We start from the raw sequence: 14,628 nt of genomic DNA on the forward strand, positions 1-14,628 counted from the left end.
CGTTTCCGTGCTGTATCCCGGCCTGAAGCCCGACTGGAGCGGGTCTAGATAGACTGTTTCCTCCAGGTGTCGAGGGAACTGCTGCGCAACCACACTCTCAACAACCTTCGCCACAAAGCGAAGGTTGGAGACCGGGCGATAATTGGTCAATACATGGCGGTAGAGGCCTAAAGCGAAAAAGTTTTATAAAACCCAGCTGAAGGCCTAGGACTGGGGCGACGGCGCGTGTACCCACAGAGAGGGCTCTGAGTGCCGCCTCTGGCACCCGCGCCATAGGTTCGCCACCACTGCCCTATATCAGTGGTGGCGAACCTATGGCACGGGTGCCAGAGGTGGCACTCAGAGTCCTCTCTGTGGGCACACGCGCCATCGCCCCAGTCCTAGGCCTTCAGCTGGGTTTTATAAAACCTTTTCGCTTTAGGCCTCCGCCGCCGTGTGCCAAAAAAAAAAAAAAAGGTTCAATCAATCAGTCAATTTCAACTTCTCGCTGGAAAAAAAAAGATCTTGCAAAGTTGGAATTGATTGATTGAACTTTTTAGTCCCACCCAGTCTGCCGTTACCACTGCAGCCATGCCCACTGCAGCCACACCCACCCAATTGGCCACGCCCAGCCAATGGGCCACACCCACGCGGCACCCGACAATGCATAAATGGGTTTGGGGTTGCAGTTTGGGCACTTGGTCTCTAAAAGGTTCGCCATCACTGCCCTATATCATTTCGGACAAATGGCTGTCCAATCTCCTTAAAAAAAAAACTCCAGTGTTGGAGCACCCACAACTTCTGGAAGCAAGTCATTCCACTGATTTAATTCCTCAGGAAATTTCTGAAGCATTTCAGACACCTCAAATTCTGTCTGATGGGAAACGCCTCTCTGTCTAAAGTCCTGTCAGAGTTACCTCCTGCATTTTCCTTTCTTCTGGGCTGATGTTTTCCAAAACGCCACTTTCTCGTACAGCGGGCAGCTCCTGCCAAAGGGTGCTGTGAGGGATGGAGCCCTGGGGCCCCGTCGACCCTTCCCCAGGAGAAGGGGCTCTGTAGTCCGAGCTGCTGAAACTACTGTTGTGGGGAACCGTTTGCCTCTTGATCTCTTTGGAGATGACAGCCTGGCGATATGTTTGATACAAAGGCTCTGCAAGACATCAGAAGAAGACACAACACAATGAACCTTGGTTGGGGAATAACATGCCACACCCACACTCCTCGACTGACGGCCAGAATTGTGCCCAAAATGTCTTTGGCTAAGCGAGACAGTTGTGTAGTGAGTTTCGCCCCGTTCTACGACCTTTCTTGACACAGTTGCTAAGTGAATCACTGCCGTTGGTAAGTTAGCAACACAGTGGCTAAGTGAATCTGGCTTCCCCATTGTCAGAAGGTCGCCAAAGGGGATCACGTGACCCCGGGACACTGCAATTGTGTCATAAATATGTGCCAGTTGTCAAGCATCCAAATTTGTGATCATGTGATCATGGGGATGCTGCAAACGGTTGTGTGAAAAATGGTCATAAGTCACTTTTTTCAGGGTTGTCGTAACTTCAAACGGTCACTAAATGAATGGTTGTAAGTCGAAGAAAATCTATACTTCATAAAAAAAAACTCTTCAAGATTGCAATCATCCAGTTTTGGCCTAGGGTTCTCAGAAAGCTGTCAGTTTCTTGTTAAACATTGTTAAGTGTATCCGAAAAACCATTTTAACTTGTGTGAAGTAAAGGACACAGTGCAGTGTTTCTCAACCTCAGCCATTTTAAAATGTGTGGATTTCAACTCCCAGAATTCCCTAGCCAGCACTGCTGGCTGTGGAATTCTGGGAGCTGAAGTCCCCACAGCTGAACATACTGTAATTGAGAAACTTTGTGGTAGCTGGCTGTGGAATTCTGGGAACTGAAGTCCACACATAGTTGAAACTGAAAATTGTATTGATTGATATTGATTCATTGATTGATTGTCTGATTGATTGATTATTTGCCATCGAGTCATTTCTTACTCTTCTGCAAAATATATTCTGGGGGTATAATTTTATTTTCCAATTATCATGTTTGGGATTAACGGTGGACTTCTGGGAATTGAAGTCCACACATAGTTGAAACAGAATTGCATTGTTTGATATTGATTGTTTGTTTGATTGATTGATTATCTGCCATCAAGTCATTTCTTACTCTTCTGCAGAATATATTCTGGAGGTATAATTTTATTTTCTAATTATCACCTTCGGATTGCAAAGAGTTTTAAGAAAACCTGGTTTTCATTGTTATTATTTTCTGATTTGGGTGCTATTTGTATGAATAAAGTGGTTTTTTTTCCCTAGTTAATCTAAGGCAGTTATTCTTGTGGACTTCAACTCCCAGAATTCCCCAACCAGCATAGCTGAGAATTGAAGTCCATACATCTTAGAATCGCCAAGATTGCAAAACACTGGATTAGAGTATGCCAAGGCAGACAATCCTTTAATTCCTGGCTGAGGAATTCTGGGAGTTGAAGTCCACACATCTTAAAATGGCTGAGGTTGAAAAACACTGGCATAAGTGAGTTCTTACGAATGTCCCCAGTCTTCACATCTAGCCCCTGTAAGTGAACTTTAAAAACCTAAAGAAGGAAATTCAGATGAGTAACTACTAGGGAATGGTAGCACAAGGATTTAGCAATGAGGCAGCGCCCTAAGCAGGGCTTTTAAACCATCTCAGCAGTGAACTATGCCTTCAGGCTAGCATTTCTCAACTTTCTCAACTTTTAATATTTGTGGACTTCAACGCCCAGACTTTCCCAGCCAGCATCCTCACATCTTAAAGTTGAGAAACACCCCTTTAGGAAATGGGAGAGAATTTCACAAGGGATTTCAGAAGAAGGAAAAGAAATTGAGTCAGAGGCTGTTCGGTGTCTGTAACTGCGTCAATTTTCCTGGGTTTCTCTTTGCTCTCAATTTTTTTAAAAAAAAATAAACGTGCGGTCTACTTACCGTCCTGCAAGCAAAGCCCCCAGTCTGGACTCTTAGACGGTAGCACTGAAGAATGCCTGTGATAAAGGGGTAAAACAGAAAAAGCCAATGGTAAGCAGTCCTAAGAGCAGATCAATTCTGCAGTTGTTGATTTGGCTAAGAAGCTTGTAAGTCCACATTTGGAGCAAAGCTGGAGGAAAAAAAATAAAAGTAAGAAACTGGACGCCTTTGTACATCACCCAGGAACTAGACACCCATTGCACAAATGGCATTCTTGGTTTGTGGATTTTAAATTCAATTTGCACTTTATATCCAAAGTCATCTTATGTCTTAACATAGTAGGTAAGCACCTAAAAAATATTAGCTAACCCAAGCAAGCTGAGCAGGGTTGAGCCAGATAGCTACTTGGATGGGACACCACTAAGAAGTCCTAGCATTGGAAATTATACTGGGAAGAAGGTATTTGCAAACCATTTCCATACTACTATTTAGAAAAGTACTGTACACAGATAGTCCTCAACTTACAATAATTTGTTTAGTGACCGTTTGAAGTTACAACCGTACTGAAAAAAGGGACTTATGACCGTTTTTCACAGTTATGACCTTTGCACCATCCCCCTGATCATGAGATCAAAATTCAGATGCTTGGCAACAGATTCATATGATTGCAGAGTCCAGGGATCACGGGATTCCCCTTTTACGACCTTCTAAGAAGCAGTCAATGGGGAAGCAGATTCACTTAGCAACCATGTTATTAACTTAAGAACTGCAGCGTTTCACTTAACCACTGTGGCAAGAAAAGTCGTAAAATGGGGCAAAACCTAACACTTAACAAGTGTCTCGCTTAGCAACAGAAATTTGGGCCTCAATTGTGGTCGTAGGGTTAAGGACTACCTGTACAGATGTGTCCACAAAATCATCAGGAGTCAGACTCAAACTGAGCAAGTAATTAAAGGTAGTCCTTGATTTACCACTACGGGATCCGAATGTCTATTGCTAAGGAAGGCGCTTGTGAAGTGAGTCACGCAGTTTTACAAGCTGTTCAAGACGTTTACGAAGTTCGAGATATTTTTTTTTGCCAAGGTGGTGAAGCAGTTGTTAAGTGAATTATGCAATGGGTAAAGCTTCCCCTGTTGACTTAGCTTGTTGGAAACCAGCTGAGACAGTTAATAATAATGATAAAGTTGGAAGGGACCTTGGAGGTCATCTAGTCCAACCCCCTGCTCAGGCAGGAAACCCTATACCATTTTGGACAAATGGCTGTCCAGTTTCTTCTTAAAAACTTCCAGTGTTGGTGCATTCACCGCTTCTGGAGGCAGGCTGTTCCACTGGTTAATTGTTCTGTCAGGAAGTTTCTCCTTAGTTCTAGGTTGCTTCTCTCCTTGATTAGTTTCCATCCATTGCTTCTTGTCCTGCCTTCAGGCACTTTGGAGAATAGCTTGACTCCCTCTTCTTTGTGGCAGCCCCTGAGATATTGGAAGACTGCTATTATGTCCCCCCTCGTCCTTCTCTTTGTTAAACTAGACATACCCAATTCCAGCAACCGTTCCTTATATGTTTTAGCCTCATCTTTTTTACATCGTGGTGACCAAAACTGGATGCAGTATTCCAAGTGTGGCCTTACCAAGGCATTGTAAAGTGGTATTAATACTTCACGTGATCTTGATTTTATCCCTCTGTTAATGCAGCCTAGCACTGTGTTGGCTTTTCCCAGGATGGTGCAACCATTGTAAATACAAGCAGCCAAATTTTGATCACGTGACTGGGGATGCTGTGATGGTCATAAGTGTGGGACTGGTTGTAAATCACTTTTTTCAGCGTCATTGTAGCTTTGAAAGGTTCCTAAACAAATGGTGGGAAACTGAGGCCAACCCATATTTCAAACTGGTGCTTAAATCTTCATCCAGCATCAAACAGAGAACCATGAAAAATAAACCCTCTTGGTTTTCCCCCAAATTTTTAATTTTGATGTCATTGGGAATTTTTGTTTTGTTTTTTCTGCTAATGCTTTAGAAAATCCCATGAATTCAGAAATCAGAAATAGAGATGTTCAAAACCACAAATGCTCTAGTCCGTCTCTGGACTTTCCTTCCTCATCAAATTACTTTCTTAATAACTACTTAATTCGTAACGCTTGTTTGACAGCAGTGATTAACATATACTCTTTCCCTCATGGAAATCCTTTTCAAATAATTAGAGAAAATATCTGTTCCCCTATTCTTGTGCCAGATAAGCAATAATCAAAATTCATAGTCTTGAAGAACATTTGAAAGCTCTCTTTTTTATGTATCTTTCTCTCAGTCTGTATAAATCTGTTATTTAAGAAGAATACAGTGAATAGCTGACAGATTATATTCCAGGGCATCAAAGAGCTGGTCAACATGGCCAACACTGGCACCTCCGGTGGGAGAATGGGCTGGTAGGTTTGGCATATCTAGTCCAACAAGCTAAGAATTTTGCTAAAAGTAGGCAACCTGTGCCACATTGGGCCATTTCAGAGATATTTCTTTACTGAAACAGAGAAACAGAATAAACACAAGCAGCCAAAACAGCAGTGGGACCAACTTCTGACTTCCTGCTGGCTTCCCCATGGACTTTCCTTGCAGGAAGCTAGCAGGGAAAGGTGGAAATTAACGATCAAGTGACTGTGGCTGACGCAGCAGTGTGTTGGCATGGCAGCACTGAAGCAGCCATTTTTTTCCCAAATTTCAGTCCCACAGGAGTCCTGGGTCAGAATGACAGAATGACCACGGATGGGGAAAAAAGCAGTGGCAGGGGGAGTGACTTCCAATTTCCCGCTGGCTTCCCCAGTGAATTTCCTTGTAGGAAGATGGCAGGGAGCGTTGGAAGTGATGATCACTTCACCGTGGCTGACTGAGGCAGGACTGAAGCGGCCACAATTTTGCCACATTTCAATCTCACGGGAGTCATGGGTCTCAGATTGCAGTTGCATTTTGTAAGTTAACCCATTTGAAGTATATTGATTCAAAAATTATTGCCCTATTTTCACCTTTCCCTGCTAGCTTTTAGTAAGCAAATATCTCTGAAATGACCCAACGGATTGCCTACTTTTAGCAAAATTCTTAAACTTGTTGGACTAGGTACGCCAAACCTACTAGCCCGTTTCTCCCACTAGAGATGCCCATTTCAACCAATTGAAGGATACAAAAATTCAGACATGAGAGTTTTGGTAATATATAACCATATTTGTAGATGGTGGAGCAATTGCTTACAACTGCAGAAAGCAAAACTCTGTGGAACAAATGACATGGGAGCACAAGTTAATATCAGCTTCCATAGCTTTTATCCCGCTTTCTCCTTGTTCAGAAGTTATAAATCCTCCAGAGATAATGATCAATTGATACTATCAAGACACAGGTAATCCTCGACTTACGACTACAATCGAGCCCCAAATTTCTGTTGCTAAGGGAAATATTTCTTAAGCGAGTTTCCCCCCATTTTACGACCTTTCTCGCCACAGTTGTTAAGTGAATCACTGCAGGTGTTACATTAGTAACACGGTTGTTAAGTGAATCTGGCTTCCCCATGGACTTTTCTTGTCAGAAGCTCGCAGAAGGTGATCCCAGGGTTGTGGGACAAAGCAATCGTCATAAATATGAGTCAGGTTCCAAGCATTTGAATTTTGATCACGTGACCATGGGGACGCTGTAACAGTCGTAAATGTGAAAAAACGTCCTAAGTCACTTTCTTCAGTGCCGTTGTAACTTCAAACAGTCACTAAGCGAATTGTTGTAAGTTGAGGACTAGCTGGACACCTTTGGTCTGAAATGGTATAGGGTTTCCTGCCTGAGCAGGGGGTTGGACTAGATGACCTCCAAGGCCCATTCCTTTATTATTGATCATCGCACAGTCAGCCAGGTGTTCAGACTGGATTTGGCATTTTGTCTACCTATCGAGTCCTTACCAAGGACCTGGGATAGGCATTATTATTATTATTATTATTATTATTATTATTGTTGTTGTTCTTGTTGTTGTTGTTGTTGTTATTAGGTATAGAGTTTCCTGCCTGAGCAGGGGGTTGGACTAGATGACCTCCAAGGTCCCTTCCAACTTTACTACTACTACTACTACTACTACTACTACTACTACTACTACTACTACTATTATTATTATTATTATTATTATTATTATTATGTATTTCCATAGACATTTAGTGATGCACTTTGGGATGAACACCTTTTGAATGGTGCAGGAGGATGAACTGGATTTCCAGAAAACATTGCAGACTACAGGAACCATTCGCGCTTCAGGTTGAGAGGCAGACAACACAGATTCATTCCCAACAGCCTGCGTCTGTCTTCAACCATGAAGGGACACAGGGCAGAAAACATCCTGCAGCCAAGAAGATTCCACACCCATTTGCACTACTCAGGTGACCCTGATGACACAGACAAAACTCCAATTGGCCCCAACAATTCTCTAAAAGAAGGCAAATGACCAGCTGTCTGCAAGGAGTATAAATCCTTCCATTCCCCACCATCTAGTCAGAGCTGAAGATGCTTCTTGGATGAGAAGCAATATGTCTTCAAAGAAAAACAAGGAAGTCCAGGTGCCTTGTGGAAAAAAGCACCTCTGGGACTGCCTGTATTAGACGCTTCAAAGTCTAAACTGGCATTCTGTTTGCACACCCAGGTAAATCTCTCCCTTTGGAATTTCAAGGAAGCAGAGAAACAACACACACCTGTTGTCTGACTTGTCCGTCTCTGAGTCGCTGAAACTGCTCTCTTCATTTTCACAGCCGCCTACAGAAGAAAAAGTTTGCAGAGTCAGTGAGTGGGGTAACAGAAAAGGACATTTAAGTTTATAACACAGACAAGCACAGATTACGGACGTTAGGGAAGACCTAAGCATTGCTGTAACACATCAAGCATTTCTCCTGGTTTGGATTGAGGAGGATGGGAGTTGCAGTGTGACACTTCCGGAAGGCATCAGATTAAGGAAGTCTGAATCAAACACAGGCCGTCCTCGACTTACAACCGATTGTGTAGCAACACTGGAATTTACCATGCACTTCCACGGGGATACTTCCACAGAGAAGCACATCTTCTTTCCCCTGTCCTGACCACTTTCTACAGGGGGACGATCACAGTCTGGTTTGGAAGCATCACTGCTTCGGACAGGAAGGCGGTGCAGAGAGTGGTGAGGATAGCTGAAAAGATCATTGGCAGCTCCCTTCCTCCCATCCAGGACACAGCACAGAAGCGCTGCTTGAGCAGGGTCTGTAAGATTATCTGGGACACTACACATCCTCTTCACAACCTGCTTTCCTTGTTACCTTCTGGGAGGAGGCTTCGTGGTATCCGAAGCAGAACATCCAGATTCAGCCATAGTTTCATTCCATACAGCATTAACCTTGTGAACTCTCAAGCTTCCTCCTTCCGTTATATATTCAAGATGGACAGTATTTAATATTTATTTGCTAGGTATATGTAGGGGTGTGGGTCTATACATATGTTGTACATAGTATGTTTAGGTGTGCGTCATGTATGTGTTTCACTTTGAGAGCGGGCAGCTAAATTTAATTTTTGATGTGTGCCGTTGGGCCCGCAGTAAAAAAAATGACAATAAAGGTTATCTTATCTCTTATCTTATCTACTTATGACCCATTTCTGAAATTCCAATGGCTGCCTGTCTCCCCAGCATGTAAATGTAGTTTGGGTGTTCAACAACTGGCTTACACTGACAGCCATTTGAAGTGTCTCATGGTCATATGACCATTTTACAATGTTTTTGCTGAAAACTGGTATTTACTTGCAACCATAAGAGGCAGGCTCCAATATGGTCGTAAGTCGAGGTCTACATGCAACTCGAAATAAATGAGCCAAGCCACATTCTCATCAGGAGAGGGAACAGAGAGTGACCCTCATAAGTCGAGGTCTACACGCAACTCGAAATAAATGAGCCAAGCCACATTCTCAGCAGGAGAGGGAACAGAGAGTGACCCTCTCCAATCGGATCAGAGATTGTATCTTTCCTGAAGGTCCAAGTAAATAAAACCTTTGCACTGTAACAATACGTCAAATGTTTTGAGTCAAAACACTGTTTTATTTTCAGTGCACAGCTTCTAGTGCAGTGGTTCTCAACCTTTTTAATGCCGTGACCCCAACCGGTCGTAAGTCAAGGACTAAACCGGCCGTAAGTCGAGGACTAAACCGGTCATAAGTCGAGGACTAAATTGGTCGTAAGTCGAGGACTACCCAACTGGTCGTAAGTCGAGGACTTTCCCTGCCCGGGAGCGCCGCGCATGCGTGGTTCCGCCCCCTGCGCCGGCCGAGGCGTAGCTGGCAAGCGGCAGAGACGGAGCAGGCCGACCACCAGCTGGCCCAGCCCAAGGGAGGTAAGGCACCCCCCGGAAAAGGGGGAAAAAATGGCGGACAAAAAAAAATGGCGGACAGCCTTGCTTGGCGACCCCCATGAAATGGTCGATCGACCCCAAATGGGGTCCCGACCCACAGGTTGAGAACCACTGTTCTAGTGCATAGCAGCTACTGAGAGAGAAATGAGACGTTGGGGAAGACCCAAAAGGGTTCCGAGCAGAAAAACTGAGCTGCTGCATGTGGAAAAAAAATTCAAACTTTTTACTTTTTGAACTGAAAGGTCTCTTGTGCTTCTTGCCCTCCCCAAGCAAAAATGCCCCCTCCGGTTTTGGGATCTCGCCCCTCCAGGCAGCCCTTAGCTAAGAAAAACTTGAAAGTGGGTGACAACACAATATCCCTATTCCCCCGTCTTTAGACCACAAAATTATTCACTTTCAACTATGTTAAGATGTGTGGACTTCAATTTTCAGAATCCCACAACTAGGAAGCACAAAGTTTTTCAGTTTCAACCATATTAATATGTATGGATTTCAGCTCTCAGAATTCCAAGCCATCTACCACAAAGTTTCTCAGTTTCAACTACATTAAGATGTGTGGACTTCAACTCCCAGAATTCCACAATCAGTTAGCACAACGTTTCTCATTTTCAACTACATTAAGATGTGTGAACTTCAACTCCCAGAATTCCACAATCAGTTAGCACAAAGTTTCTCATTTTCAACTACATTAACATATGTCGACTTCAACTCCCAGAATTCCACAATCAGTTAGCACAAAGTTTCTCATTTTCAACTACATTAAGATGTGTGAACTTCAACTCCCAGAATTCCAAGCCAGCTACCACAAAGTTTCTCAGTTTCAATTATGTTAAGATGTGTGGACTTCAACTCCCAGAATTCCACAGCCAGCAAAACTGGCTGGGCGAATTCTGGGAGTTGAAGTCCACACATCTTAAAGTAATTGAGGTTGGGAGATACAGTTGTACCCCAAAAGGTGTCAAAATAGTACCTTGGAAAGGGCTGTCATCCAGAGGTGAACTTTCCAGAGGTGGCGGTGGCTGAGTTGGCGGAGGAGGGAGACCCTGGGGCAGCAGGGGAGGGGGCTGGGAGGGCGGAGGGGGGGCTGAGCACATCTGGGAGCGAGTCTGAGAAATGGAGAGGGGCGGAGGGGTCTGAGAATTGGGGGGAGGTGGGGGTGGCTGGGTGGGGGGAGGCAACATGAGAAAGCCTTCCTCAACAGCAAAAGGGGAGACCCGGCCAGGAAGGTGGTTCATCTCAAGCGGGTATTGGAGGGAACTCCGACGAGCCGAGGATCCCAAGGAGCTGCGGGGCGGTTTCACGGGGGCTTTCGGTGGGATGGCCGGAGGTAGGAGCTCGCCATCCAGAGAGAGAGAGCCACCTCCCTTGTTGCGACGGGGCGGCTTGGGCATCAACGGCGGGCAGCGTAGGGGAAGGGGCTCGGCTGTGGAGCGGTAGCTTGTCAGGACCACACCCCCTTCGGGGTGCCCGTTGGTGGACGGCGGGGAGTCAACAGGCTTTTTGCTTCGGGACAAGCGGCGAGATTTCGGGACCTTGCCCGCTGCAGTGGAGGAAGGCTGGGTAGGCGGTGCACCGAGTCCCAGGAATTTTTGGAAGGAGGCCCCCCCTTCGTCGGCAGAGGATGATAGGTCTGAGGCCAGCCCGTTCTCCATATCCCCCTCTTGCAGCCAGGAAGTTGCAGGGACCCAAATCAAGACCATCCCTGGGTTTTGTTGATGGCAAACACAGGGGCAGCCGGACAGGCAGGAAGTGGGCAAATCCAGCCCGTTCTGCTCTACCATCGACAACATGGACGGCTGGGTGTCCTTGCAAGAATCTGAGGAAGCAGAGAGATAATTTTGATTTGATTTCTTTCTTTCTTTCTTTATATCCCACTTTCACTGCTTTTACAAATAAGGCAGCAAACCTATCCAACACACCTTCCTCCTCCTATTTTCCCCACAACAACAACCCTGTGAGGTGGGTTGGGCTGAGACAAAGACTGACTAGCCCAAAATTAAACAGCTGGCTTTTGTGCCTAGAGCGGGACGAGAATTCACAAACTCCTGATGATTGGTCCAACGTCACCCAGCCAGCTTTTGTGCACAAGGCAGGACTAGAATTCACAGCCTCCTAGTGAATGGCCTAAGGTCACCCAGCCGGCTTTCATGCCTAAGGCGGGACGAGAACTCCCAGCCTCCTGGTGATTGGTCCAAAGTCACCCAGCTGTTTTTTGTGCATAGGGCCAAACTAGAACTAACAGTCGCCTAGTGAATGGCTTAAGGTCACTCAGCCGGCTTTCATGCCTAAAGCGGGACTAAAACTCACAGCCTCCTGGTGATTGGTCCAAAGTCACCCAGCTGGCTTTTGTGCATAGGGCCAAACTAGAACTCACAGTCGTCTAGCGAATGGCCTAAGGTCACTCAGCCATGCCTAAGGCGGGACAAGAATTCCCAGCCTACTGGTGATTGGTCCAAAGTCACCCAGTCAGCTTTTGTGCACAGGGCAGGACTAGAACTCACAATCTCCTGGTGATTGGCCTAACGTCACCAAGTTGGCTTTCAAGGTTAAGGTAGGACTTGAACTCACAATCGCTTGCTTTCTAGCCTGGTGCTTTAACCATTAGACCACACTGTCTACTGAATAAAGGGGAAGAAAACTTCTGATTCATGGCAGGTAAAAACACAGGACGGGGAAGCATTTCATGAACTCCGCAGTTTACAGATTCAAGCAACCCCCCAAATTCCAATTGTATTTGCGGTGTTATGTTTCTAGCCTGGATGGAACCAGGATGAGACTCAGAAATACGCTGTGTGCTTCTACTTCACTGATGGAAACCCAAAGTGGGCAGAACTGAACAACTCGGTGTCTTGCAAACTGTTGGGGATGGTGAAGATGGATTTTATGCCGAGCATACATTTGCAAATCTCCGGGCTCGCATTTATTTGCAGCATTTATTTCCAATTTAGCGAGTGATTTTCTCCAACAGTTGACTTACCGTTTTTTTAGGACTGAAATCTAATCTGCTCCAAGCTGGACTCCAGATTCAAAGATGCTCAGGATCTGCCCAGCAAGCAGGTCTGACACCATCTTTAAAAGGGCTGGACTAGGAGTGGGGAGAGTTCTGAGTTCTAATCCTGCCTTGAAAGCCAGATGGGTGGCTTTGGGCCAGATCTAGGGGGAAATCTAGTTCCCAAAATGCTGTCCAGAAATGCTGATCCAAAGGATCACGGCCAAGTCTACTTTCGGAACCCCAATCAAAGCTGGCCCACTTACCCAATCCATCCTGGACCTCTTTTTCTTTAATGGCCGCCTCTTCCTGGTTCTCATCCTGCTGGCAGCTGGAAGGCGGCGATCGGACCATTTTTTCGGCTTCTTCCTTCTCTGGAGGACCCGCTCGATCGAAGTGTACCACGATCTTGCGAACGGCACCAGATTTCTGCAGCTTGTGCAAGGGCTGAGGTGGGCCACCGGGCACTTCGGTGACCTGAGAGCACCCATCTTTCTCCAGCGGCAAAGGAGGGGTAGGGACCCGGAGCAGCTTAGTGGAGTCTGGCCTGGGGGGCAGGTAGGGGCGCGGCCTGGTGGGTGGGCGAGGCTTGATGATGCGAGTGGGTTTCTGGGAGGGAGGCGTGGCGGGAGGGAGGGGGTCTAAGGAGGACATCTTCACTCCAGGGAGGTCATCTGCAACGGCTCCCCTGTGGCTTCATTTCCTGCAGAAATAGAGAAAATGGAGATACCATTAATTGAATCTATGCCAGGGGTGTCAAACTCAATTTCACTGAGGGCCGCAGCAGCATTGCGGTTGCCCTGGGGGGCCGGGTGAGTGTGGCCAGAGTGGGTGCAGTCTACTGGGTGGGCGTGGATGGAGTGGGTGTGGCCTACTGGCTGGGCGTGGCCAGTTCTACATCATTTGCGTCAAGGGTGCCTATGGGGGCCTGGGCAGGAGTGGGACAGATCTGAGGGTCTCTTGTAGAAGGGGGTAGGACCAGGGCAAATGCCAAGGCATGGTCCACCGGGACAAGTGCCAAGATGGCCACCACAAAATTGTACATTGGCTCCCGGCTGGCCTGGGCCAGGGCCAAGGCAGCAGGGGCCGTTCCCTCACTGTTTCCAGGATGGCTTCGCGGGCCACATGAAACCACTTTGTGGGCCTCATCCGGCCCCCAGGCCTTGTGTTTGACATGTCTGATCTATGCGGTGTGTCACAAGGGAGGGAGGTGTATTTTATGCCATTTGAGCCTTGAGCCCAAAGGTGCTTTTTCAGGAGGCAACAGGGCTTTCTTGTTTTTCCTTGAAGACGTTTCTTCAAAGACGTCGGCAAGGAATATGAATCCTTCCATTCTCCATCATCCGGTCAGATGCTGAGGAAGCTTCTTGGATGAGAAGCGAAACGTCTTTAAAGAAAAACAAGAAAGTCCAGTTGCCTCCTGAAAAAAGCACTTTTGGGACAGTCACGACCTGGATGACTGAGAATCTCCATAGATGTTTAGCTACGCACTTTGGGATGAACATCCTTCGAATGGTGCGGGAGGATGAACGGATTTCCAGAAAACACTGCAGACTACAGGAACCATTTGCGTTTCAGTTTGAGATGCAGACAACACAGACTCATCCCCAACAGTCTGCGCCTGTCTTCAACCAGGAAGGGACCCAGGGCAGAAAACATCCTGCAGCCAAGAAGGCTCCACACACATTTACACTGTTCAGGTGACTCTGAGGACACAGACAAAACTCCAAATGGCTTCAACGATTCTCTAAAACAGGGGTCCCCAACCCGCAGTCCGTGAACCAGTACCGGGCCGCGGCATGCCAGCAACTGGTCTGTACAAACAAGCAAAGCCCCATCTGTGGGATGCAGGCAGCACACAAAACCACACACTCTCCGGCCCACAGAAAAACCTCTCTCCACAGAACCAGTCCCTGGTGCCCAAAAGGTTGGGGACCTCTGATTTAAAAGAATGCAAATGACCAGCTGTCTGCAAGGAGTATAAATCCTTCCATTCCCCGCCATCCAGTCAGAGCCGAAGAAGCTTCTTAGATGAGAAGCAAAACGTCTTCAAAGAAAAACAAGCAAGTCCAGTGCTGAAAAAAGCACCTTTGGGACAACCAGGAGCTGGATGACTGAGAACCTCCATAGATATTTGAGATTTGTAATATTCCTTGTAATATTCCTATTACATATATACAGGGAGTCCTTGACTTACGACTACAAGTGGAGCCAAAGTTTCCATTGCTGAGCAAGGCAGCTGTTAAGTGAGTTGTGCCCCATTTTACGACCGTTTTTTGACATAGTTGTTAAGCAAATCAATGCAGTTGTTAAGGAAATCATGTGATCATTGAG

The 14,628-nt window shown here is 46.3% G+C and overlaps 1 protein-coding gene across 1 annotated transcript in view; it reads right to left on the reverse strand.

Moving 5' to 3' along the window:
* Nucleotides 1-14,628, reverse strand: part of LOC107291317 (rho guanine nucleotide exchange factor 15-like) — a 73,446-nt gene that overhangs the window by 18,434 nt on the left and 40,384 nt on the right. The window contains exons 2-7 of the mRNA XM_029284914.1: nt 12,577-12,982; nt 11,469-11,484; nt 10,276-11,121; nt 7,632-7,692; nt 2,951-3,006; nt 897-1,129 (exon numbers count right to left, since the gene is read on the reverse strand). Of these exons, the coding sequence (XP_029140747.1) occupies nt 897-1,129; nt 2,951-3,006; nt 7,632-7,692; nt 10,276-11,121; nt 11,469-11,484; nt 12,577-12,982 (1,618 nt within the window). The remainder of the gene's footprint in view (nt 1-896; nt 1,130-2,950; nt 3,007-7,631; nt 7,693-10,275; nt 11,122-11,468; nt 11,485-12,576; nt 12,983-14,628) is intronic.

Source organism: Protobothrops mucrosquamatus, unplaced genomic scaffold, assembly GCF_001527695.2.
Source record: "Protobothrops mucrosquamatus isolate PMUCROS unplaced genomic scaffold, P.Mucros_1.0 scaffold1116, whole genome shotgun sequence".
Lineage (NCBI taxonomy): Eukaryota > Metazoa > Chordata > Lepidosauria > Squamata > Viperidae > Protobothrops > Protobothrops mucrosquamatus.